This window comes from Neurospora hispaniola (assembly GCF_033458365.1).
Source record: "Neurospora hispaniola strain FGSC 10403 chromosome Unknown B0T23scaffold_8, whole genome shotgun sequence".
Classification (NCBI taxonomy): Eukaryota; Fungi; Ascomycota; class Sordariomycetes; order Sordariales; family Sordariaceae; genus Neurospora; species Neurospora hispaniola.
In genome coordinates, this window is record NW_026944413.1 from 1653782 (window position 1) to 1677532 (window position 23751).

General features: G+C 49.4%; 5 protein-coding genes across 5 annotated transcripts; 2 read left to right on the forward strand and 3 right to left on the reverse strand.

Annotated features, from left to right (window-relative positions):
• Positions 1-1620: 1620 nt before the first annotated feature.
• B0T23DRAFT_388366 (uncharacterized protein) lies at positions 1621-4538 on the reverse strand. Its single transcript, XM_062837750.1, has one exon. The coding sequence runs from the start codon at positions 4312-4314 to the stop codon at positions 1951-1953; it is 2364 nt and encodes a 787-aa protein (XP_062689311.1). The 5' UTR covers positions 4315-4538; the 3' UTR covers positions 1621-1950.
• A 683-nt stretch (positions 4539-5221) lies between these two features.
• Positions 5222-6390, reverse strand: B0T23DRAFT_399148 (uncharacterized protein; the record flags this gene model as incomplete). The annotated part of the gene is made up of 4 exons (XM_062838399.1): positions 5222-5296; positions 5327-5419; positions 5461-5637; positions 5977-6390. The coding sequence occupies 4 exons, from the start codon at positions 6388-6390 to the stop codon at positions 5222-5224; spliced, it is 759 nt and encodes a 252-aa protein (XP_062689312.1).
• Positions 6391-6700: 310 nt separating this feature from the next.
• On the reverse strand, positions 6701-7974 carry B0T23DRAFT_233240 (VPS4-associated protein 1). The gene is made up of 4 exons (XM_062833921.1): positions 7399-7974; positions 7253-7320; positions 7043-7190; positions 6701-6985 (listed from the first exon to the last, which is right to left on the reverse strand). Exons 1-3 carry the CDS (start codon positions 7792-7794, stop codon positions 7076-7078), a joined length of 579 nt encoding a protein of 192 aa, XP_062689313.1. The 5' UTR covers positions 7795-7974; the 3' UTR covers positions 6701-6985; positions 7043-7075.
• Positions 7975-8151: 177 nt separating this feature from the next.
• On the forward strand, positions 8152-10260 carry B0T23DRAFT_415343 (argininosuccinate lyase). Its single transcript, XM_062839588.1, has 2 exons — positions 8152-8582; positions 8689-10260. The coding sequence occupies exons 1-2, from the start codon at positions 8528-8530 to the stop codon at positions 10032-10034; spliced, it is 1401 nt and encodes a 466-aa protein (XP_062689314.1). The 5' UTR covers positions 8152-8527; the 3' UTR covers positions 10035-10260.
• A 56-nt stretch (positions 10261-10316) lies between these two features.
• B0T23DRAFT_345516 (uncharacterized protein) lies at positions 10317-12368 on the forward strand. Its single transcript, XM_062835957.1, has 3 exons — positions 10317-10654; positions 10775-11116; positions 11187-12368. The coding sequence occupies exons 1-3, from the start codon at positions 10570-10572 to the stop codon at positions 12161-12163; spliced, it is 1404 nt and encodes a 467-aa protein (XP_062689315.1). The 5' UTR covers positions 10317-10569; the 3' UTR covers positions 12164-12368.
• Positions 12369-23751: the final 11383 nt, after the last annotated feature.

Here is a 23751-nt window from a genome sequence, read left to right on the forward strand (position 1 = left end):
TAAGAATAACGACGTTTAGGGTTTATAAATTTAAAAATAATAGTACTATTAGGGTATTAAATATGTTTTACTATAACCGGGTAATTATAATACTTATATATTAATTTTATATGTATATTCTTAGATTTGTACTTTTATTTCTATAATTTTAAAGGTTATAACCGATAGTGTAAATATTAATAAGAACCCCTATTTAATTGCTTAGTAAAAGGGTTGTAATAGTGATATATAATGCTATTGGAAGTATAAATATTACTAAAGAAGTTGTTATAGCGAGACTATAGATAAGTCTCGTTGAATATTATAATAATAGTAGTATTGAAAAAGAGGCGACGTTTTTTAATTAAATTTATTAGTATTAAAAAGAGGGTAAGCGCTAGTTTTTATATATAGGGCTTAATAGTAATAGGTTTAATAATAACGGGCTTAGTAGTAATAAGTTCAATAGTAATAGATTTAATAGTATTAGGTTTAACGGTACTGGGCTTAGTAGTAATAGGTTTAGTAATAATGGGCTTAGCGGTACCGGACTTAGTAGTACTGGGTTTAGCGGTACTGGGTTTAATAGTAACGGGTTCGGCGGCAACGAGCTTTATAGTAATAAAAATCTATTAAAATTAGTAAATTCGGAAAATAAGAGTCTATACTATATTTAAATCTTAAAGCTTTTATAAATTCCTAAATATCTTTAATAATTATATTAAATATATTTTTATTATTAATTTGTACTTCGCTAAGAAACGTATTACCTCTTCCTAATTTATATTCGAATAGGAATTTGTTGAAAAAATTGTTATCGAAGCTATCCTTCTAATTTAGTAGTACGAATTCAAGAAGCCGGTTATAGTTATTATTAGTAATATTATTAGTAATATCGATAGCGAAATAACTATTATTAATAAGAATGTTATTAATGTAATTAATAATAAAATTTTAATCTTCTTATATAGGATCTATTGTAAATTAAAACGATACTAATACTAATAAGGATTGTTATAGTTTGTATTAGTATAATAGAACGCGTTTTTGTATTATAGTTAATAAATTAGAGATAAAGTTAAATATATTTCTTATATTATAGTAGAAATTGGTTGAATATATAGTATCCGTATTTATTAATTTAAATAATTGTTTTTTTAATATAAGTACGCTATTACTATTATTAGATTGACTTGTATAGTATATATTTAATAAAAATAAACGTTAGAATTTATAATATTTATAATTATACTAAACCTAAAGTAATTTAATTGTATTCAATGTTAATTATATAGTTTAAGTATCTTCTATTCGCAATTAAATTTATATTAATTTCTATAGTAGAATGGTAGTGCTATTATATTATATTTCTGGTAGCCGCAATGTTCTGGTAGTACATTGCATTTTGGTGCGCGTCGCTAACACAGCGCATATTATTTAATATTTTTTCGATTTTTTTCTTTCCCCTAGTCTAAGAGCCCCCTTGTCGGAACCTATGCGAGTGTGAGTGGGTTCTAAGCGTAATAAGCGATTCCCTATCTTAGGCTGGTTAGTTGGCATTCCTGGCCTGAAAAGCACCGGCTTCGTTGTTGATCGCTGTGAATGGAGTCAAGTTTTGGTACATGAGGGTGGGACACCTGGTGGGACATAATCAACAGTTGTTCTTAGTCTAGTTTTGGCGTGGTGTGGACTAATAGTAGCGTTCCGAATTTTTTCCCTTGTCTAAAGACGTTGCAAGTCTCGCGTTAACAAACCGTTAAGTATTGATATGTAGATCTTCTGTCCTCCTCTTGACGGCCGAAACCAATGAAATGATGCCTGGGCGGGACAATATACCCTGCGTCTTTCCAACCCCTACAACGCTTTAAAGGATATCCAGTGTAAAGATCCATGCTCCCTATGAGCCAAACGTGGAGATGACGAATATCAGCATAGCGCCCATCTCGCGGTAAACCCTGTATCAAATAAGAACTAATACTCATCCTCTTCGTCCTCCTCATCCGCCATATCTATGATAAGCCCGCCTTCGTCATCTTCATCCTCGTCATCATCCTCACCCGATATCTCATTCCCCTCTTCGTCATCCTGGAAATCCGCATAGTTGCGCCCATCGTAATCATCCCCGCTAACACTGCCGTCGTCGTCGTCGTCGTCATTGTCGTTATCATCGTCTGAGTCCGGGATAGGGTTATTTCGGCGATGGAGTTCCAGCTTTTCTGCGAGAGTCAAAGGCCTGGCGGGGGGGTCTTCTTCGTCCGAGGAGTCGTCCGAGTCCGAGTCATCACTATCGCTCATGGATGATTTGTTTTCTTCGTCCTCGTCATCTGTATCGGAAACCGGGGGCCGTAATTGGCGACGGGACCTATTTTTCTTAGGCATCGTTACCTCCTCCTCATCTTCCTCCTCGTCGTCCTCCTCGTCTGACACGACTTTGTATCGATGCCTAGCTTTCCGCTTGCGTCGCCGCCTCACCATCTCTTCTTCTTCGTCTTCATCGTCATCCGAGATGACCACGTGGTCTTTGGGTCTTTCACCAGCCTTACTGCCCTCAGGACTTTGCTTTTTCTCCGTGGTCGACTCGTAGCCCATCTGCTCATCCTCATCCTCATCATCCGAAAGCACAACCGTGGCGCGGGCACGGCGTCGAGTCTCATTGCTGATACGCGCTGCTTTCCTGGGTGGTCCATCGTGTTTCTCTTCCTGTTCCGATTCCGATTCCAGAACCCGTTTCCTGCCGGAGCCCTTGGAGCAAGAGGGTCCAGCTCGGGGTGGTGGAGATGACTCATGATCCATCGTCGAGGAATCTGACGGCTCCATGCTGGAGAAGCGAGCACTGTCGCTTGGACCGAGATAAGCATGTTGATGGGCGTTGTGTCCAGAATGTGACGCATCGTCGGAGTCATCAATAATTTCAATCGGGCCATTGTCAAAACCAGCTAAACGTGCTGCATGGAATGGCCCCTGTTCTTCTTCATCGCTCGAAGCTTCCTCCTCCTCTTGGTCGCTATCATCTGTCACGACGACAAGATCATCTCCACTTTCGGACCCCGTGCCCCCGTCCTCGCTGATTTCTGAATCATCGATCCCTGAGCTCTCATATTCATCGGGCTCCTCATTCACAGACTCGTCGTCCAAATCATTGTCAGAGAAACTCCAGTCGGTGTTATCGTTTTGTTTCTTGACGATCTTCTCAAAGCGCCGGAGGCCGGTTTCATAAGAGAAGCGTATGAGAGGTTGAAATATATTTTCCTTGTCGTTCCCTTCAGTCTGTGTGTAATCCAGTGATCGAAAAACGAAATCGCCTAGACTTCCAGGAATGCTGTCGTCGACAGCGAACTCGCGGGTCTTGGAGGGGTTGCGCCAGCAATACATGTACTCAGCATCCTCTCCAACGCCTGGCTCCTCTTCTTGGGTCCGCACAAAATAATGGCGATTCTCTCTGTTTGCGCACCAGCGCAAAAGCCTTGCCGGGCAATCGGCATCGTCAATAACGCAGAACACCCTGCTCAACTGAGGGCAAAATTCCTTGAAGTATTGTTCGTATTCAGGCCGCTCCGACTCCGGTATCAGATGGATATCAAGGAAGCGGCCAAGCTCGACGTCGAGCGCCAGGTTCCGAATTTGATCTGAAAAGCCTGGTATTGGCCAAAAGGGAGGGGGGGCTTTGCCGCCTAAAATCACGACGTCATTCTTGCAATCCCAACGGATCGTGTTTCGGCCATTGCGGAGGGTGAGGACGTCGGGAAATTTCTTGAGCACATGCTCGCGGCTTTCTCGGTGAACAGCCGACATGACACGGGCGGGGGCCGTTTGCTGCTCAAGTATATGACTCTCCCAAACCTCCAACGGATTGTTGGGCAGGTTAGCTAGTTGGAAGACCATGCGGAACTCATAAACGCGTGACTTTGCCGTCAGGTCGGGGCAGAACATCTCCCAGATGCGCTGGCGGAGTTCATAAGGCAAGAGGGCAAACTTTGGGAAAGACTGGTGATGGTTGCGCCTGGCTTGGCGAGAGTTGGGGTATTCGTAGGTGTGTTCGGCAAGGTCGTCGTCGTCGTCGTCGTCGTCGTCGTCTTCATCCTCGCTTGGGTGGGACTCACTTGCTTCGAGGTCGAGCATCGACGCCAGAAGCTGGATACCCCTACTGTTACGTGTCAAGACTTCTGAGGAAGAGACCTCATCGCTGGAGTCGTCCGAGTCCGCAGAGGCTTCCGAATTGGATGCCGAGTCAGAGCCAGAGTCGGACCCGGACTCGCTGTCATTGCTCGCGTCCGAATTGTGGTCCAGGTGATGATCTTGATGGTCGGACTCATCTGACGAGGAGTCGGTGGCCATTTTGAATAGCCCAGCCGGTTACACGTATTGTGTGTTGTCTTTGTTCTTCGCGTGGATGTCCTGGATGTTCTGGATGTTGTTGTTGTGGAATGTGAAGACTGAAGCTGAGGAGTGTGTGCTTCCATGTGAATATGTAGAGGTAACCTCAAGGTATGGAAACGCGTGCAGCAGGTACTCGTAAAGGTGGGGCTCCCTTCACATCTGCCGGAAAGCTTAAAATCCCAGGGAACGGAGCCGGGCTGCCGAGCCCGAGATTGGTGTAGGGGTCACTACAGTAAAATACAGTGAATGTATGGACGGGAGTTCTGCCGGGAGGTGCACGGTTACACTCGGCCGCCGAGGACAGTGCGTCTACACGACTGCGACTGCCCTGGAGAAGGTGCTACAGTACTGGAGCTCCAGCAATGTCAGCAACGACCCGAGTTCATGGGAACCTTGATGGCAGGCACTTCAAGTTCCCAAGGTATTCTTGCCTGCCAAACCGCCAAAGTCGAAACCAATCGATACAAGACGACCAAGAAACGATCACATTATCCTGGGAGTAAGTCTACCATAGCGCGCGGAGGGGGTTCCAAGAAGTGATCAGCAGGATAGGTAGTTTTCCTCGTACGAAATGGTCCAGAAAATGATGTTCATTACAAAATCATCGTGGGACCATTTTCCACAGATTTTACACTTACCAGGATGATCTTAGGTACGGTCTCGGGTTGAAATAATCTTGAGAGCTACAAATCTACTTGTTTTAAGATAATTGTAGATACGACCTCTTTCATAAGTCAACTCGTGAAAATTTATCATCTTCAGGATTATTTTCCAAGAAGTACTCATCCTTAGGTAGCCATATATCGGTTGCAATATCATCCTACAATTATTTTGTAGACGAATTGTAAAATCTGTACTGGATCTTTTACAGTTGCAACTTGAAAGTAGCCTGGAGATCATTTCCTGGAACCCCCTCCGCGCGCCATGGTAGTAGTACTTCCTACAGTATGTAGTAGGTCGTTAGACTCACCCCTCGTCTTTTCCTGAGAAACGGCTTCCGTCCGTTTTCCACCTCGACTCCAGCTTCCATCCCGGCTTCCAGTGCGGCCACTTCGGTGATGACCTGAGCACTTTGTGGTCGCAAGTGAGTGCAATTTTACATACATCAGTCCGCTCTCCATGAATACACAATGTTCTGAGAACACAAGTTGCACCGTAGAGTTTGCCCTCGACAGGAATACACCAACATGTCAATAAGCAAGGGACCCCTTGATACACCCGTTGTTGGTTGTACATATGACTGTCCGCCTTGTTTGTATGTACCCGGGACCATGTGTTATCCTATCCATCAGCCAGCCTTATAACGAGAATGTAAGCACTAGTTCTGCAACCATGAAGACGGCCGTGAAACTATGCGATTTGAAGCTGCCGCTGGCCGAAACTAGACGCCTAAGCGACTGTATCAATGGTTGACGGATGTGGTGGCGCTCCCAGCTTACCATCCTCTTGCTTCCTGATGATCTCATTGTTTATCGGCCGTCAAAATGGTGGTCTTCGAGAAAAGTTTGAGTGGTCGTCTGTCCACATCTTCGAATGGCGTAGTACGGTGCGAGAAGGGGCCTACATACACGAATCAGTGGCAGACAGTCAGAACGTTTAGTATGCAGAATATCGCCCAACCTCTGGATCTTTTGGCTTCCAATATTCCTGCCACTGCTCTCGTACTGGAAATGGTTGGCTCACTGGCTTATCGGCTCCCTCGCTTCCCCTTCCCAGTCGAAGTTCCAGCTTGCTCCTGAACTGTACCCAAACATAAGCTGACGGACTCGACACCTTGCTTCCCGACTCGGTGCCGGTCCAATACCACCCGTGACCCTCCAGCCGATGTTCGGACGGGAAAGGATCTTCCCATTCCGTATATAAGGACACTTCATGTCTGTCAGCAACTGCAACAGAGTGGCGCAGTGGAATCCCGAACGAACCATAGACATGTTGAACGGCAATGAGATGAGAGCCAAGGGTTGCTTCCATGCCTGACAGAGGCACAGCGAAGCACAGTCCACCGGAGAACAACAAATCATGGGCATAGGGCATGTAGACGAAAAGTGTTCTTTATCTGTACCCGTCTGTCCTGTTACTGCAAGCGGGGGATCGGTAGCTCGAGGAGGGAGACCATGGTTGCAAGGCACAGTGGTGAGAATGGAGTCGAAACTGACTGGTTGTATTGAACCGTGGTTGTTTTCTTTGGCCTTTGGTAGGTGCGCCAGGGTTGTCGTGCGTTGGGGAGAAAAGATTTCCGAGTATGGGGTTTTTGAATCGTCCTACCACCCATTACAAACACCGCTGGGTCACTGACTATAATATGCCGTCATCCATCGCAGGGCTGATTCCACTAGCTTTAGCGAGGTCACCCTTGAGAGACAGTCTGGTGTAATGGAATGGGCGTGGTGAACTTGAATTTCACTGTGCGTTGAACGGCGGTGCAAGATGCAGATTGACTTTGTTGCTCATCGTCCTCAAAACGGACTGTTTCGGCTCGTTGTAACGTATTGTAATCTCTCTGTATGATTCATTGTGTTGCGACACCCAGGTTCGTAAGTTTGGTGTTTATGCAGCTTTATTGACGCTTCACATAGAGAGTAATTCAATGACAAAGGCTAAAGGGTATCAACAAAGGATGTCTGTCCGTCTGAGCAGCCAATGTCAACAGGATGGTCCTCGATTAAGTGATTTAGAGGCTAAATACCTAATGTATATCTGGTAGCGCGAGAGGAAGTGATCATGGAAGATTCTTGGGAACCGAGGGAAAGAAGGTTGGATCTTGCAGTCTTTCACGGTTGCGCTTTGCAATCTCGGCCTGCCTCTTCTTTAACAGGCGTTGTTGATAGAAAGTACTGTGATAAACGGATTAGTCAGATATACTGAGCATTTTCGGACGAAGGAGAAGACAACGAACGGCTTGAGTTCAAATATCCTTGGCTCTTCTTCCACGGGAGGCGATTTGGTCCCTTCTCTACTTGTGCTCTGCGTTCATGTCACCCAGTAAGTATGAGACGGTGAAAACACATTGGCTGCCGATAGGAGGCTGTATGGTGCACAAACCCTAGAGCCCTTGGAATTTTCCTGATCTTTCTCATCCTTCTTCTCGTCTTTATCTTTGCTCTTGGCATCGTCTTTCTTATCCTTTTCCTTCTCCTTGTCCGCTTCCTTCCCCTTCTCCTCTTCCTTCTTCTTCTTTTTCTCCTCGTACTCCTTCTTCACTCTCTCAATCTCTTCTTCTAGCTCCTTCTTCTTCCGGGCCTCAATAGCTTCGGTGTCAATTTTTGGGGTGCAGAACGACGGCTCCTTAAGATGGCTTGGGCAGATGTAAAAGAAATCCTTGTTGTCTGGGGTGATGAGGACGCTGGTGCTGAGCCGGTAGCAGATGTCGCATGACTTTGCCTTTGTCTCGGCCACCTTGCGGTGTGTATAAAGGTTTGGAAATGACATGCTCGACATGCTCGCTTGCTACTAACAGATAATGATGAGGGCGGTTGTCTCTTTTGTTGGATGGACTTGGGAGGCAGTTGACATGGACGGCTGACAGGGACGCGGGGTTCAGCTGCCAGCCAAGGAATCATCTCAAGCCGAGCCGTTGTCACTTGCCAACAACATTCACAGACCTTGGGCTTGTCGGGGGTTAGGGTTAAACACGTACTCATCGGAGTCATAATATGGAGCTCCCAACCTAATCCCCGCGCCTCCACTGTGACTGTACCTGAGTGGAGTCGTCCACAGCTCTCCCGCTCAGGTCCATAGGTCGCGGGGAAGCTTGTTGTTATCAGTTTTCAATTGCGCTAAGCCGTTGCCGTGGTCCCTGAGCCTCCCGTCGTAGGGCTGATACTGGGAGCTTCAGTGAGCGTTATCGCTGTCGGAAGGTGCCGGTCCAGTAAAAGAGCTCCCCTCCACCTTGGAGTGCCGACGCAATTGAGTCATCCAGCGATGATCGGCGGGTACAAACCCGACGTACCTCACCTTGCGTCCGCTGTTGACTAACTTTTTTTGATTATTTATTTCTTGTTGTGTTTGTTGCTCTGCCTTTTCTCTCCAGTCTTCTTCTGCATCTATCTAAATCACATCTCCTTTTTCAATTGCATACCGTTCCGCAGCTCGAACTTCAAGCGACGGCAAGCTCGTACCCACCGACCTCATCCCAATTGACAGCCACAATTCGGTCCAAAGTCACGCAATCATGAGTGGACAGGCCAAGCCCACCGAGAACATGCTCTGGGGAGGTCGCTTTACCGGTATGCTTTGAGCGCTCTCTTCTCTTCTCTATTACTTCTAGGATGCTGTATAGCAGTGCTTCATAACACAATGGGGGAGTTCATAAGCTAACATGGACGCTCGCAGGCGGCCTCGACCCCCTCATGGTCCAGTACAACGAGTCCATCCACTTCGACCGTGCCCTCTTCGCCCAGGACATCACCGGCAGCATTGCCTTTGCGCGCGCCAACGCCAAGGCCGGCATCATCACCCAGGACGAGTTCAACAAGCTAGAGCAGGGTCTCCTGGCTGTCAAGAAGGAGTGGGAGGACGGTACCTTCAAGATTGTCCCCGGTGTCGACGAGGATATCCACACTGCCAATGAGCGTCGTCTCGGCGAGATCATCGGAAAGGATGTTGCTGGCAAGCTTCACACCGGTCGCTCTCGTAACGAGCAAGTTGCTACCGATATGCGCATGTGGCTCCGCGACGAGCTTCGCAAGATCGAGAAGCACCTTCAGGACTTCCTCAATGTCACTGCTGCCCGCGCCGAGCAGGAGATCAATGTCATCATGCCCGGATACACCCACTTGCAGCGCGCTCAGCCCGTCCGCTGGAGTCACTGGATGCTCTCCTACGGCTTCGCTTTTGCTAGCGACCTCGAGCGTCTGCGCGAGGTTATCAAGCGCGTCAACCGCAGTGCTCTTGGTTGCGGTGCGCTCGCCGGTAACCCCTTCGGCATTGATCGTGAGATGATGTCCAAGGAGCTTGGCTTCGATGGCCTCCTTTGGAACTCCATGGGCGCTGTCGCCGACCGTGACTTTGTTGCCGAAACCCTCCAGTGGGGCTCCATGTTGATGCAGCACATCTCTCGCTGGTCCGAGGATCTCATCATCTACTCTACTAGCGAATTCGGCTTCGTCAGGCTGGCGGATGCCTACTCCACCGGCAGCTCACTCATGCCCCAGAAGAAGAACCCCGACAGTCTCGAGCTGCTCAGGGGTAAGGCCGGAAGGGCTTTCGGTCACATGGCTGGCTTCATGATGACCCAGAAGGGCATTCCCAGCACTTACAACAAGGATCTCCAGGAGAGCTGGGAGCCCATGCTCGACCACGTCAAGACGGTTTCTGACAGCATCCAGATTGCCAACGGTGTCCTGGCTACCCTCAGCATCCAGCCCGAGAAGATGAAGGAGTCCCTTGACCCCTTCATGCTCGCCACCGACCTTGCCGACTACCTGGTCCGCAAGGGTGTTCCTTTCCGCGAGACTCACCACATCTCTGGCCGCTGCGTTGCCCTCTCGGAGCAGACCGGTATTCCCATGGACAAGCTTTCATATGAGCAGCTCAAGGGTATCGATGCCCGCTTCGAGGAGGATATCTCCAAGGTGTTCGACTATGAGAAGAGCGTTGAGATGCGCTCTGCCAAGGGTGGCACCAGCAAGGCTTGCGTCCAGGAGCAAATCCAGGTTCTCAAGTCCATGATTGCCTAGATGATGAGTCTGGACAGTCCGTGTTTCTTATGTATGAGGGATCTAATGGAGTTTTGCACGGAGCCGGACAAAATGCTGCGATTTTACGATGTACAATAGCTATGAACTGGGACATGATGAAGCGTTATGGGTGTAAAAGGATCTTGACATACTTGTAGCATGGGATTTATGATGCGCTATAGTGTTGGACATGGAGCTTTGTTTATATAATTCAAAACCATGACTTACTTTGGCTTTCCAAACCCCTGATTGCTCCCAAATCTGTCCGATTGAGGCCTGTACCCTAACCCTTGTAGCTGCCAAAGTAACACTCGCCCGAATACAGGGAACAGAGCAAGTCATTTACGCGTCAAAAGCTGACGTAACGAACGCCAATTCAAACTCCAGAACACGCATACATCTTTCACGTAGACATCGCCATCGCATCGCCAATTCTACAGATCTTCGCCTAGTCAAGTCATTGAACGTCACCATTGCCTTTTGCGATACCCTCAATCAGCTGTTCCACAGTCAAGCTACTTCCATAATCGCTGCCATGGCAGCCAAGCTCGATTCCCAGCTGCTGGGACTCGTGTTCCAAAGCCGACCCGACATTTTGAAGGGCATTCAAGAAGCTGCTGGTGTGTTTCTTTTTCTTAGGACAGACCAATTTTAACTTGTAGCCGGCAGTCCGCGACCCGTCTCACAATCGCTTTGTCTGTACCTGTTGGCTAATTTGGATGGCACCTTGTCTGATGTAGACTCTCCCGCGCGCATCGATCTTTTCAACAATATCGCATCTTTTGTGTACGAGAGGATAGCAGACAACACATCCGAAGAACCAGCCACCAAGAGGAGGCGTGTCGAAGCACCAACAAGCGGTTCCAATGGCGCTGCTCACCCGATTGCGGGCTCACAAGCAGCAGTGCTCGGTGCAGACGCCGCCGCCGCCGAGCCAGTACTCCTAGAGATCAAGGACATTTCCGTTTCTGTGCCCCAGCGCAAGAAGTACGACTTGTGCTTTACCAAGAACTTTCTCTATGCTCGCGCTTCAGGCTCTCCGGTGCCTGTTCAAGGCATTGTGTACCCATGGAAAGACATTGGTTCGTATTTCCATCTTTCTCAACATGAAAGATGACGGTTTTGCTGAAAGATTTCTTATAAACAAAACAGAACACGCCTTCTACCTTCCCGTACCCGACAAATCTCAAGTCCAACACAACTACGTGCTCCTCCCGCGCAACAGCTACCTACCGACAACCAAGTCCCAACAATCCACCGACCAGCAGACTCAACAACAAACCACTGCGCCGCTCGAGCCACTCGTGTTTACCATCCCCTCCACTGCGCCCAAGCCAGGCACCATCACTGGTCCGTCCGCCGCCGCCGCTGCCCCCGTCTCCGACAGCTACGCGACACTCTTCCACTGGGCTCTGACAACGTCTTTGCACGCGGCGGGCAACCACGCGTGCGAGCTCGTGTCGTCCGACCCCAAGGTGTTCCACTCGGTGGCGCGCCAGGCGTACCGCCCACAGGAGAAGGCGGTGCACGTCAAGGCGTTCCGCGGCAGCAAGGACGGGTTTCTGTTCTTTTTGCCGACGGGCATCCTGTGGGGGTTCAAGAAGCCGTTGCTCTTTTTGCCGCTGGACAAGATTGTGGCGGTTAGTTATACGAGCGTGTTGCAAAGGACGTTTAACATAGTGGTGGAGCTGGAAGGAGGAGAAGGGAGTGAAGAAGGGGGGCAGGAGATTGAGTTTAGCATGCTCGACCAGGAGGATTATGCAGGGATTGATCAGAGTTATGTGAGGAGACACGGGCTGGCGGATCGTAGCATGGCGGAACAGAGGAAGGCGAAGAAGCAGCTGGCGGAGAATGCGAAGAAGGCTGCGGCCAATGGCGAAGAAGGCGAGGGTGTTGAGGGCGGTGAGGCTGATGATGGACTGACGGAGCTGGAGAGGGCGCAGAAGGAAGAGGAGCAGAGGTTACAGGATGAGGAAGATGAGGAGGAGGAGGATTATGATCCGGGTAGTGAAGGGGAGAGTGAAGGCTCAGGGTCGAGTTCCGAGGAGGAGGAGGAGGAGGATGGCGAAGGAGAGGGTGATGAGGATGACGATGAGGATATGGGTGAGGGACTGGAGGGTGAAGAATAACCACCTTGAAGTGTCGAGCGTTTTCAGTCATGTTTCCTGGGAAGGTCCATCAAGATGTTATACCATTATGAGGCCAATATATTATTTTTCCCATTTCAAATGCTACCCAATTGGCCTTTCCTTGGAAACAGAAAGTCTGGTATTTTTTCAGAATCCGAAAACATACATGACTTTCAACAAGCAAATGATTGGCTTGTAGAACTTCGGCGCGTGAATCGGTATCATCCAGACAAATCTCGTTAGAAAAGAATGAGACCAAAAACAAAAAAAAAAAAAAAAAAGAAAGTGACATCGCAACATCTCCCCCAATCTGGCAACCCGTTCGCCGATGCAGTCAGTATGTACCTACCTATCTTAATAAGCGAGTCTTACAACCGTTTGCAGTACTACTTCAACGTCTTCACCGTTACTGTTCCGGAGAGTACTTCAATACTGTAGACACCTAGCACCGTTTGACTGAGGAAGGATATTAGTATCACGCCATCCCCTGGGTCCTCCTAACCCTCCGACTCTCCTTTTGCCTGAGCTGCGGAGGCCGCCGACATGGAACATTCCGCTTTCTTTCTTTTTTCCTTTCTTCGTTCCGAATGTCGCATTGCCTCTACCATAGAAGCCTACCTCTACATACTTACATTGGATGCTGCCTTGGCCCGAACAGTCATTTAGTCTACATTCTAATTTACATACCCCCGTCAGCCAGATGGTAGTTACCTAGGTATCTTTGCTAAACCTATCAAGACGTGTGTGTCTATGTACATATGGGCGTCCATATCGTTCGTTTGTATGTATGGGGGGTCACGATCTCGGATGAGTACGTAGACTAGAACGAAAGGGATACGAAGGAATTGGGTTTCTTTTTTTCTGGTCTTACATTATCTTCATGCATGGTCATGCAGTGTGTCAAGCGAGCGTCGATCTGGATTGCGGGGAAGGGAAAGGGGAAGGGCAGAAAGGGGAAGGTAGGTAAGTTAGTAGTGTATGTGGTGCAGTCCCTGATTTTTGCTATCTATCGTTGTGGGAATCAAAATCTGAACAAGGTATGGAGATCGTTCACCGTCGTTGTCGTCGTTTGGTTGACGTTTCGCGCGCCGATTGCTGCTTCTTTCCCTCTATTTGTCATTGATTGTCTCTATCTCATCCGTTTTATAGACACGTTTCTGTGTTGGTTGCCCATGTAACCCGGGCATAGATACCTAGTAGTGTAGACTAGAGAGAAAGAGGATGGATACCTAAGTAGAACTAGAACTAGTCACAAAGTTGCTGCCTTCAACAGATATCTAGGCGGATGTGGAAGACTGGAAGATACTTATCTGATCAATAGACGATAGAAGAAGGGTTATTGACCTTCGCTTGCAGGATCAACCAACCGCTTGGCTGCCGATGGAAAGTTCTGTCCTTTCCTTGTAAGGCTGACCCAACAATGACAAAGATGACGGCGCTGACATAAGTTTTGCATCGGATATCGGGTATCATGTTTCTTGCCCTTACCCATCCATGCTTCTATCCAGTCTCCAGTCTATCCAGTCTGGTCAACCAAAACGGTCTGGATGCTAATCATCCCGGCCTTTCCTCAGAGATACTTATCTTGGAAGGAATCCTTTCGGTCTGCTGACCGTTTTGTTTCTTCGACCGTGATGGATGCCAATACGGTGCTGTTAGTTCATGCTTACTGTCAAGTCCTCTTCCCCCCTCTGGTAACTTCAAAGTCATGACTGGACTACTGCCAATATGCCCATGTTCACGCTTGCAACCTTGGCATCAAGTCCGGGTCCGGAATCGGTGTGTTAAGTTGTTGTTCTTCATCACCGCCGGCGTCGTCGTCGTGGCAATCGGTGGAGCAGATATGTAGCCATCTTGAACTAGCGCCTGGTCCAAGGCGTCGATGTAACAACATGGACCACGATGCCTTGTTCCGGGTTTGGGTGGTGGTGCTGAGTAAGGGGGGGTCCGTCGGAGCACTTCCGCACCGTCCAAGTAGTACTGTCGGTACTTTACGCGTAATACACACCGCTGAAAATTTCACCATCTTCTTCCTGCCAACACTCAGTCATCCGGGTTCCATGTACTTACAGCGTGGTGCAGTATCAATGCAAGAATGCTGATTTATGGGAGCATGGGGTTCCTCCAATCGAAAAAAATCTCCACAACCGCTCACCGCCAACACCACTCCCGTCAGGGCAGATAACGGAACAGAACCTTCATGTGAACCAGCCCTACGAGGGAGGCAGGTATAAGGCCAGCCAATGGAAAGAAAGCAATAGCCCTGAAGTGGATTCGGTGCTTGCGACAGTCCAATCGCGAGGTACCGTGGTCTGCGTGGATTTCAACGGGTATCCGAGGGTCGGCCGAAAAACACGCAGTTTGTACCGTATCAATGCTGCGTGGAACGTTTCGTGAGTCTTTTACGATACCAAACGGACAGCCTATGTACCGTTATTACACGAAAACGTACAGCGACTTCGTGTGTAACTTTCACCGTTACCCCCCCCCCCCCCCCCTGCCAGCCGAAATACATGTAGTAGAAGAAGCAATAAATTTCGACTTCCATGGAAAGGAAGCTGTCCAGACGACACACTACTTTTAGGGACAACAAGGCAGTGCGTGGAAAAACTTACGACACCATCTCCTCCTACGGAAGAACACTTAACACTTGGCTTTCGTTAGAGTGAGAGGGTAGGTAGGTGCCCTGGAAGATATTTCTACCCGTTGTTCCCCTATCACGGGCTTGCCTAGGCTTGAAACCTCGATCTTCATCAGAGTGGACTGGTCCGGTGTTTCACCTCAGTCCCTCGTCCATTGTCATCGGCATCATCATCATCACAAACCGGGCAGGATGTTGAAGCCATACAGATACTGGTGCTATTTGGGCCGAGGAGGACGGAATTGATGTTCTGTGATCACTTTACCCAAATGACGAACATGCGAGTATCTCTGGTTATGGTATCATTAAGCTTTCTTCAGCTCCCTCAGAGCTTCCCCTTTTCTCTCACGATGCCAAGGCAGATATGGGATTGCCGATGCGTCCGTACCGCTGGAGGGAAAAGAAGGAAGGGGGCACTAGAGACCGGTGAAACAGGAATCAGGAAGATGAGATGAGACGAAGCCGACGGATGGTGTGGGAGAAGATGGCCAGATGGATGGATGGATGGCATGGCTCCCTCGTGGGCTGCCCGGCTGTTCCATGAATCCATCTCGATACAACTAAAGTGAAATAACCGTTGGGACCTTAACGCCCCCCCAACCCCCCGGCTTCACAACCTACCCGCGGAAGGAACTCCCGACCGAGGGGCTAACCCAAGTGGAGCTGGTGCTTGCGGCTCTATCCATAGTGTACACGTGTAGGCTCGGGAGTCAGCAGAAAGAAAGAAAGAAACATGGCGTTTCTTCGGTCTCTCTTTCAACCTCCTTTTCTACACTACAGCGCAAAAGAAGAGCTAACGAACGAATCATTCCGGGGGTCCATCCACGTGCACGACACGAGGGGATTTTCCATGTTCGCTGCTTGTGAGCAGCACATGAACTGCAACTGGGCTGATTTTGGGGGAGTCGTCGCCAGTCAGGGGTACTGTAGTATAGAATGATGGATGGCGCTGGGGTGTTGAAAGGCTAACGGACCATACAATTTCCCAGTTCCAACCTAAGCAGGCACTCAAGACATGGTTTTGTAACACCAACTGTTTGCACCAACTAACTAACCACCATGCAACCGTCTCCTACATCCATCCACATACCCAGGTATGTAGGTATGTTATCCCGCCGGTAACATCTGCATCACGGCCGGGCAGCCGCCTTGTTAGGCACTTTGTTTGAAGCACCATCCTCATCATCCAACCACCAACCAGCTCATTCACAGCCTACCAAGGTCTGATACCACTACACTACACTACCGGTCCGATTGCCACCCTGCCTGCCTACCTACCTACCTACCACTCTATATCTCGGCTTTCTGCTGCCTTGGCCTGACGACGGCGAGAGCCGCCCTCCCCTGCCCTGCCCTGCCATGCTGAACACAGCCACACTTGACGACCTGAACGTTCTGACGACGACAATGATGATCTTCTCGGCTATCAGTTTGCAGGCAGACCAAAACGGTACTGTAGCATTGCAGCAAGATGGTGGGGGGGGGGGGGGCTATGTATGAAGCTTACGAAGCGCATACGAGATTTTTCCCTGGATACCTACCTACCTATCTTTTCCCACTCGTATCAAGAATTTATTACTGAGTGGTAACGAATAATTTGCGGCCTCCGCAGTACAGTAAAGGTAGGTAGGTAGCATTTCTTTCTGACTTGGTGGACTTGCCCGGCCGGTTGTTGGCGCAGAAGAGAGAGAGAGACCAACAAGAGAGAGTTAGTTAGGTAGTTACATGGGGAGGGAGGGCTCCCATGCATGGGAGGGAGTTGTTGCATGGTGATGTTACAATGCTGAATTAGACATGATAGGCTAAGCAAAAGAAGGTGCTGACAGAGGCGGCTGGCAGCGTGCGATCGGCAGTCGGATCGTGCGAGCAAGTGATCTCTCTTTTCTATGAGGATCCTTGTTTGGCTGGAAAGTGCTTCGGGGTCTGTTTCCATGTTCTTATCCTGGAGGGCTCGAGGGGGTTTTTACACTACACTCATACCTAGGTAGGTAATTTTCAACATGTGGTCTATTCATTGGCTTCAGGTGGTTGGGGTTCCTTGGGTCGCAGCGATGGCGAGCAGCTAATGAGCCAAGCAATTACACAACTCGCTGGCGAGTGCATGGGAAATGGACAGCTCGGACGAGATGAATCTTGTGTGTGTGGAAGACGAGGTCAACGCAAAGTAAAGAATTGCCCTCACAGTTCTTTTGAATAGATGGGCACCGGGAAGGGTTGCACCGGGTTCTTGAGCAATGCAGTGGTAAGGAGGAGATGAAAGACACGATCCTGCTTTTCAGCCTCATCTTCCAAGTTGATTGATGCACGGCATCGTTCCCGCCATCACAAGCAATCCCAAATTCGCACATCTCGCCCTGGAAGGAAGATATTTGTCAGGGCTGAAAAAGACGAAAAGGGTTTCATGCATCGACTGCTGTTGCTGCCACTGCCGCTGGATGGGAAGGAACGAAGGGAAGCGTCGAGATGTTTCTCGGCTCATGGGGAAATGAATCAATCCCCTCTCGGGGGAAGGGGGCCGAAGAGGCGGTCTGTAAGAAATTACCTAGAGCTGGTACGCCACCATCTTTCTTTCGGCTTTTGAACCAAGGTCAATCAAGTCACGCGACGCACCCCTATAGGGTCACCAAGAGTTGCTAATGCCCATTGAGAGCCCCGGGCCAATTCCCGAGAGATAAGATCGTCCTTGTCGATCTAGCTTTTGTCGAACGCGAGATCCAGCCGACGCACGATAGTGTCCTGTAGGCGACCTCCTAGGGCGCTCGCTCGGTGACCTGTTCCTTTTTGACGGGACCCCGAATGATGCCCGGCTTTGCTTTGGGACCCCGTGGCAGTTCGTAGTGTTCCGAGTTCCGATGGCGCGGACGGTGCTCCGCTGGCTGACAACCACCAATGAGCATGGCACTTCTAGTGTAGATTATGTATGCGTCGCAACAACCAATGCTGTAATCCGCATATGTATACACAGTATCGTGTAGAGATATAGGTACCTAGGTACGTAGTATTTACAAGTTCATCTCATCTTGCGACGAACACGTCGGTGTACATAACACTGGGATGAGAGCCGCATTCAGTTCCGCTCTCATTCCGCAGCAGGACATCATTTCCCGGGATTGAACCTTCCGTTCCCTGTCCATAGCCCTATGATCCTTATCAAATTCCTTACGTACCGCTAACTGTAAGGCTGATGTCTGGTGGGTGACTGGAAATGAGAGTGACGCTTACTTAGCGGGTATTACACCGTTTGTTCGAAGCGTACGGCCCCCTGTACTCGCCAACGATACGCTTGTATGTATCAGCCTGTATGGATTAACGGTCTGTTAGCTTCGTGCGAATACCTCTATTCAATTACGACCCACAGGGGCGGGCTGGTATTTCCCGCTTGTCTGGAATGCATGCTCTCTCCCACTGGTCATATTGTATGTATCCCTCTGTAATCGTCCAGTAAGGCAAAGGGGAAATGCAAGAGGTAGGAACCACTCTTCACAGAGCCATGTTTTGGCCCTTTTCATTTCCATCAAGACAAAGGAGGACAGCATCGGATAGCGGGACGGGGTTGGGAGTTCCGTCAAGCCGTCTCTCTCACAGTGCAGCATCCATTGTTTCTGTCTCTGTGGATTCCCCGTCGTATGGTAGAAGTGCCCGGGCCCGACGGCGGCGGCGGCGGCGGTCAGAGACACGGAGCTACGTCCGAAGTCGCCTGGAACCTTATTGCTAGTGTATAACCTTGACGGTCCACGCTAGGCAAGAATCTGTAATATATTATCAATAGATTCATCAAGCTCATGTTAGCACTACCCAGTCTTAGCCGAAGGGTACCTAGCTGTTCTTTTTTGCGCAGACTATATTTCCCACCCCACACTGCTAGCGCAACAGCGCTGACGAACACAACATCAAGGTCGCCGACTTAAACCAGGAACATCCCGGTGTGCAATGCACCTTGGAGATGGCGGCATATCATATCGTGGAGAAAGGAAAGGATCATGGAATCACATACCCCCTCTCTCACAAGTCACTGCACTACCTCCTCGCGTGACTGTAGGGAGCAATGGAGATCCATGTAAACAATAAGAGGAAGGGCGTATTCAATATCCTTCAAGCTGCTAGACGCCGTGAGGAAAAAGTGTGAAAAGATGGGAACGAATGTCATACACGACCTCCATGTTGATTGGTTGGCCACACATACTGTAGTTCGGCATTTCATGCGCCACATACCGCAAGAGCCGGTACCTGAGTGAGAACTTCGGGGTATGATCCCAGCGAGGGGTGACAACAAGGCAAGGAAGAAATGCTTCGACGCTTACCGACTACACACTATTCCATCTCGCATGACCACCTCTACATAGGAAGGTGACACAGCATTCAACTGCCACCGCCTTGATGGCAACCGCTCGGGGTGTTTCATTTTGTGTCAGACGAAATCAAAGCAGCGCATATCGAGGTGGTTATTAACAGCGGTTAACTAGCGTCATTGGCTCAGCAGGTTAGCGGCGGTACGTAGAGCGCGCTTGTTGGGCTGGAATGATTTGACACGGCGGCGACAACATACATGAAGAACTTTATGGTAAGGGACACAACGCTCCAGAGGCTGATGATAGTCGGGGTTCTAAGGTCCGATGTCGAGATTGCGTGCATGGCACATACCATATGCACAAATTGTCAAGCAAGTGGGCACTGCATTCTGGCCCATGTCAAAAATTGGTCGTGTCGAGAGTGTCGAGGTTGGCCAGAACTGCAGCAACCTTGAAGAAAAAGAAAAATGTAAAGTGCCTGGCGATGGATTGAATAGGTACCGCCGCCATCCGCTGCGAGTCACCCGCATGTTGGAACTTGCTACCCAGTCGTCTTAAAGTGGTCTCTCGCTAAAAAAGTCTGTCATAGTGGCGCTTCAGCATGCAGGTCCTTTCCCCGATCTACTAGACCGTACATGATAGATCCAGTTTGGAAATGAGATTCAACGGCGCCATACGCCCTATACACAGTAAATGATGACAAGATATAGTAATGAGCGAAAGTAGAAACAAAGAGAGTGGTTCAAAAAAAAAAAAAACACATCTCAACTCTAGTAGCAAGGACGTCTGCCAACATGTAACATCATGCGCTGGAGGTGACACATTGGGTCTCATCCATCAGTGTCTCTGCAGAGGACTTTGCTGCCGTTTCCGGCAACTTCGAAGTACGTTGTTTTGTGCTCATCGCGGACTTTTGGACGTTACCAGACATCTTGATCACTTCCATGCTTTCTTCGCCTTGTGGTCGCATCAAGTCCTTGAATAATGTCCAAGGCATGCAACAATGACAACTTCTTGAAAGTAGCATGCCCATGGTGACTAGGTTATTTGTTGCATGACATTGACCACCTCATATAGAGGGTGTGAACTGTGAAGTGTTCCTGGTTGGACATATGCGAATGGAACTTTGTGTGGTACCACAGCCGCTGGAAAAGGTCAAGTAGCGGATTTTCCAACGGCGAACCCCGCGTTCCTCGGAGAAAGCCTTCGCTTCAGTGTCCATGTGTGCCCAGGCCTGACAGGGCCCGCCTTACGCCTTTTCAGGCTCTCGGGAATAAGTATGGAAATGGGACCACGGAACAAGTTGTTGGACATCCAGGCTTCCAGTGTAAGCGGTAAGTATCTACCTAGAATAGTTTATGCCGTGACCAGCAGCACCAACGGCCGAGGTTGAGATGGATGGCACACCTTATAGGGCTGAGACTCGAAAGTCAGCATATGTAATCTATAGCTGGGATCCGAGTACAGAAAGCGTCATGGACTAATCACACAAGAACTAGGCTCAGAAACTTGTTAGGTAGGTATTGTGTGCATCATGCCTTGAAGATGCACACACGATCGACGTTCATTAACGTCAAGGAAACGTGTTGATTCAAGAGGCCTCCCATCCCACATCAGAGTGTTCCTGGTGGTTAGGTAGGGCGGACGAAAACAGTTATAAGTGTACGGTTATAAGATCGGCTGGTAGTGGGGAGAAGCCATCGGCCTTTATGCAATTTGCTTGGTTGGCGAACCCTCCGAAGTCTTGGAAAGATTTTCTTTTTTTCTCTTTTCTTTTCTTTTCTTTTCTTGTTTAGGAACCGCATTGCAACACAAGCCCTGCAAAACCTGCAACTGGCCGACCGTCATCTGCCTTACAGGGGCATAATTTCGACCGTGACGTTGACGGGAAAGGCTGCGCCCCAAAACGCCTGAAAAGGGGTCCAACGGCAACCTAAGCCAAACAGGTAGCCAGCCCGGTAAGGCTGGACGTTGTGGTATCAAACTTGACTCCCGTCATTTCCACCTTTGACCATGTCGGGATTCTTCATGCAAAGCGCCTCCAGTGCCGATCTACATGCCTTTACCGTGTAGTGTATAAATCTTGATTTCAATGATACCATCGTGTTTAGTGTGTAAACACCGGGAATAAGGACACGCCATAACTGCGCGTTGGCGGGTACCGACGATCCCGAGTGATCCGCTTTACGCCCGAGAGCCGGTCGAGTCGGGCCACCGGTTACATACGGACACGGAGAAGGACGGTACGATGAAGCGTTGGTCAGCATGTCATGTACACAGGCAGACAGGCCGTTGCTTCCGTATATGAACGGGGAGCCATCAAGCGTCCACGGCTCATTGCGGAGGCGCGGGAGCCTTTTTAAGGTGTCCAATTTCAGTCTGCCAAGGCCAGCCCTGCCAGTACCGGCCCTCCTCAAGATCGGCCGGCTATGTCGGTGAACCGAACGAGGACCAGACAGCTGTGAAACCCTTTGCCCTTTGGCATCCAGCGAGCGACTGAATTGCGCTGTTGGCGTTTCATTTCTCCGGCGCTTGTATGTCGATCAGCTTTAGTCTCGTCCTCATGTGACTGTAGACCATGAGACACAGAATGTGGGTTGTGGACTCGATGCTTGGCTTTCGACCGGCGAGGCTGGAGTCGATGGCGGTGGCAGAAGCGATCTTGACCAAGATCTGGGGGTTAGAAAATTCAATTGGGAAAGCTGTTCGTCGGCCATACTCCAGTTGCAAGTTGCAGAGGGTAAGTAATGCACATTAATCAGCAGATATTAAGAGACAGCAGCGGAGAACTCCGTGGATAAAACGGTTGAGGCTGCCATCGAGATAGGCCGCCCGGTTCTCTTACGTTACCACAGACGTAGTGTAAAAAAAGTATTCCCTTACACGTACAGTACGCATATACCGTTCCAGTGGAAGGAAATCAAACCATAAGTAACCGTAGTACTGCCAACTCTCGGCCAAGCGACAACGCTGAATCAACAAGACAAAGATGATTGGATCAACGACAGCCCTAACAGCAACAATCATTCCATCTTTTCTCTTCAGACCGCCGATCGCTGAGGCTGTACACTATGTAGTGCAAAAAGATGGACATGAAAAAGGGACCGGAAACTTTTCCGTTCGCCCAAGTTTCTGTTCCCCTACCAGATCAGATAACAGAATAAATGGTTTTACAGAATAGTACGGCTAATGGTAAACGTATCAGGGGGTAAAGAGAACCACCCAGTAGGGCAAGCGGTACTTTGCACGTAAAATGTGTATTCCGTACACTTGGCGGGGGTAAGTATCACTGTGCGAGCCTCTTAGGGCGTGCGGGATCCATTTTCCTGTGGAACCAATGCCGTAGCGAGTGCAAAGTGGAGCAGGTGCGACCAGCGAACCGAAGGAAAATGGCGCGGAAAAGGGAGTGCTTGGATGTTACGCTGGGAAAGCGCTAACAGCTGAGATGGAAACCCTGTAATGTTACGTTGGACACTCCTGTCCAGGGCTGAAAGCTGCAGACAGAGCCAACCGGGGTTTGGACTTCAGTTTGCGGCAGAAACCAAAGCGTGGGAATGCCCGCGTCAAGGGTGCGCAGATACGCCTCTGCACTCATCAGTCTGCATCTCTCTCTCCGTGCGGGGGGGATGGATACATGAATGGTGAGGATGATTCAAGGTTCAGAGACAGTAGTCCCCTCCTACCTACTACCTACCCCCTTCCTTTCCCCTCGTTTCGGCCTCTGATTCTGGCCAAGGTATCATGTCCATGCTTGACTACGACAAAGGAATCCTGACCTTGAATTGAGTCCTTGACATATCTACCTATTCGATCGTTATTGTACAGATATATGTACAACTTGGCAATTGCTTCACCGTCCCAAGCAGTCGGGTAACGCGGCCATATCGTCAGACAACTAACTACACTAGAGGTAAGTAAACGAACAGGTCATTGTCCTTTTGGCTCTACGTACCATGCCATGTCCCCAGAATCCACACCTGAACTTGCCGATTCCGCTACCATCTCTGTCCAAAGGCATTACACGTGAATACCTGCCTTACGCTAATGCATTCCGGATAATACCGCGTAATACACGCTGTATCGACCCTTAGCTCCCCTGGCAGGCCAGCTGGAACGGTCCCAGGGGCAAGGACGACTAGCCAACCAGAAGCAGCTGCCCGCAACGGCGACTGGAGCCGTCCCCAGAGGTATCCACAGCCTCTCCGTAATCCGACTTCCTTCCTCTTTATGGCCTCGGGCCTCTTCCACCGGAAACTCGTCTCCGCCAAATCTTTTTCTATGGCCCAAGTCCCCCCCTCCAGCCCAATTGAATCCTCCCGTCGCCAGTCGTCCTCCCGCTCCAGTAGCCAGCAGTCCAGAATTCAGTCGTCCATCGCTTCAGCCAGACCACCACCACGGCACCGCTTTCGTTGTGTCTCCAGCCGCCTGAGGTGCAGAATAAGTCAAGCGCGCAATAAACCTGCAGTGTCAACTATAACTGCCTGTACCGACCGTACCTTGCGCAGTCTGTTGCTGAGTGCTGTCTTGGCCGCCGCCGCCAACCTGGAACCCTACAGTCACGCTCTACCGACATATTCATACAAGGTCCAGGACCTCAGGGCGTCCACCATTCAGAGGCACGCAACCCCAAACGAGGTACCTGTCGTGCTTGGCATTAC

Coding starts and splice junctions, on each gene's coding strand:
- B0T23DRAFT_388366 (XM_062837750.1), bottom strand. CDS start 4,314: ATGGCCACCGACTCCTCGTCAGATGAGTCCGACCATCAAGATCATCAC.
- B0T23DRAFT_233240 (XM_062833921.1), bottom strand. CDS start 7,794: ATGTCGAGCATGTCATTTCCAAACCTTTATACACACCGCAAGGTGGCC. Junction 7,321..7,398: donor AAAATTCCAAGGGCTCTAGG/GTTTGTGCACCA, acceptor ACATGAACGCAG/AGCACAAGTAGAGAAGGGAC. Junction 7,191..7,252: donor AGGATATTTGAACTCAAGCC/GTTCGTTGTCTT, acceptor CGTTTATCACAG/TACTTTCTATCAACAACGCC.
- B0T23DRAFT_415343 (XM_062839588.1), top strand. CDS start 8,528: ATGAGTGGACAGGCCAAGCCCACCGAGAACATGCTCTGGGGAGGTCGC. Junction 8,583..8,688: donor CTGGGGAGGTCGCTTTACCG/GTATGCTTTGAG, acceptor GGACGCTCGCAG/GCGGCCTCGACCCCCTCATG.
- B0T23DRAFT_345516 (XM_062835957.1), top strand. CDS start 10,570: ATGGCAGCCAAGCTCGATTCCCAGCTGCTGGGACTCGTGTTCCAAAGC. Junction 10,655..10,774: donor GGGCATTCAAGAAGCTGCTG/GTGTGTTTCTTT, acceptor TGTCTGATGTAG/ACTCTCCCGCGCGCATCGAT. Junction 11,117..11,186: donor GTACCCATGGAAAGACATTG/GTTCGTATTTCC, acceptor TAAACAAAACAG/AACACGCCTTCTACCTTCCC.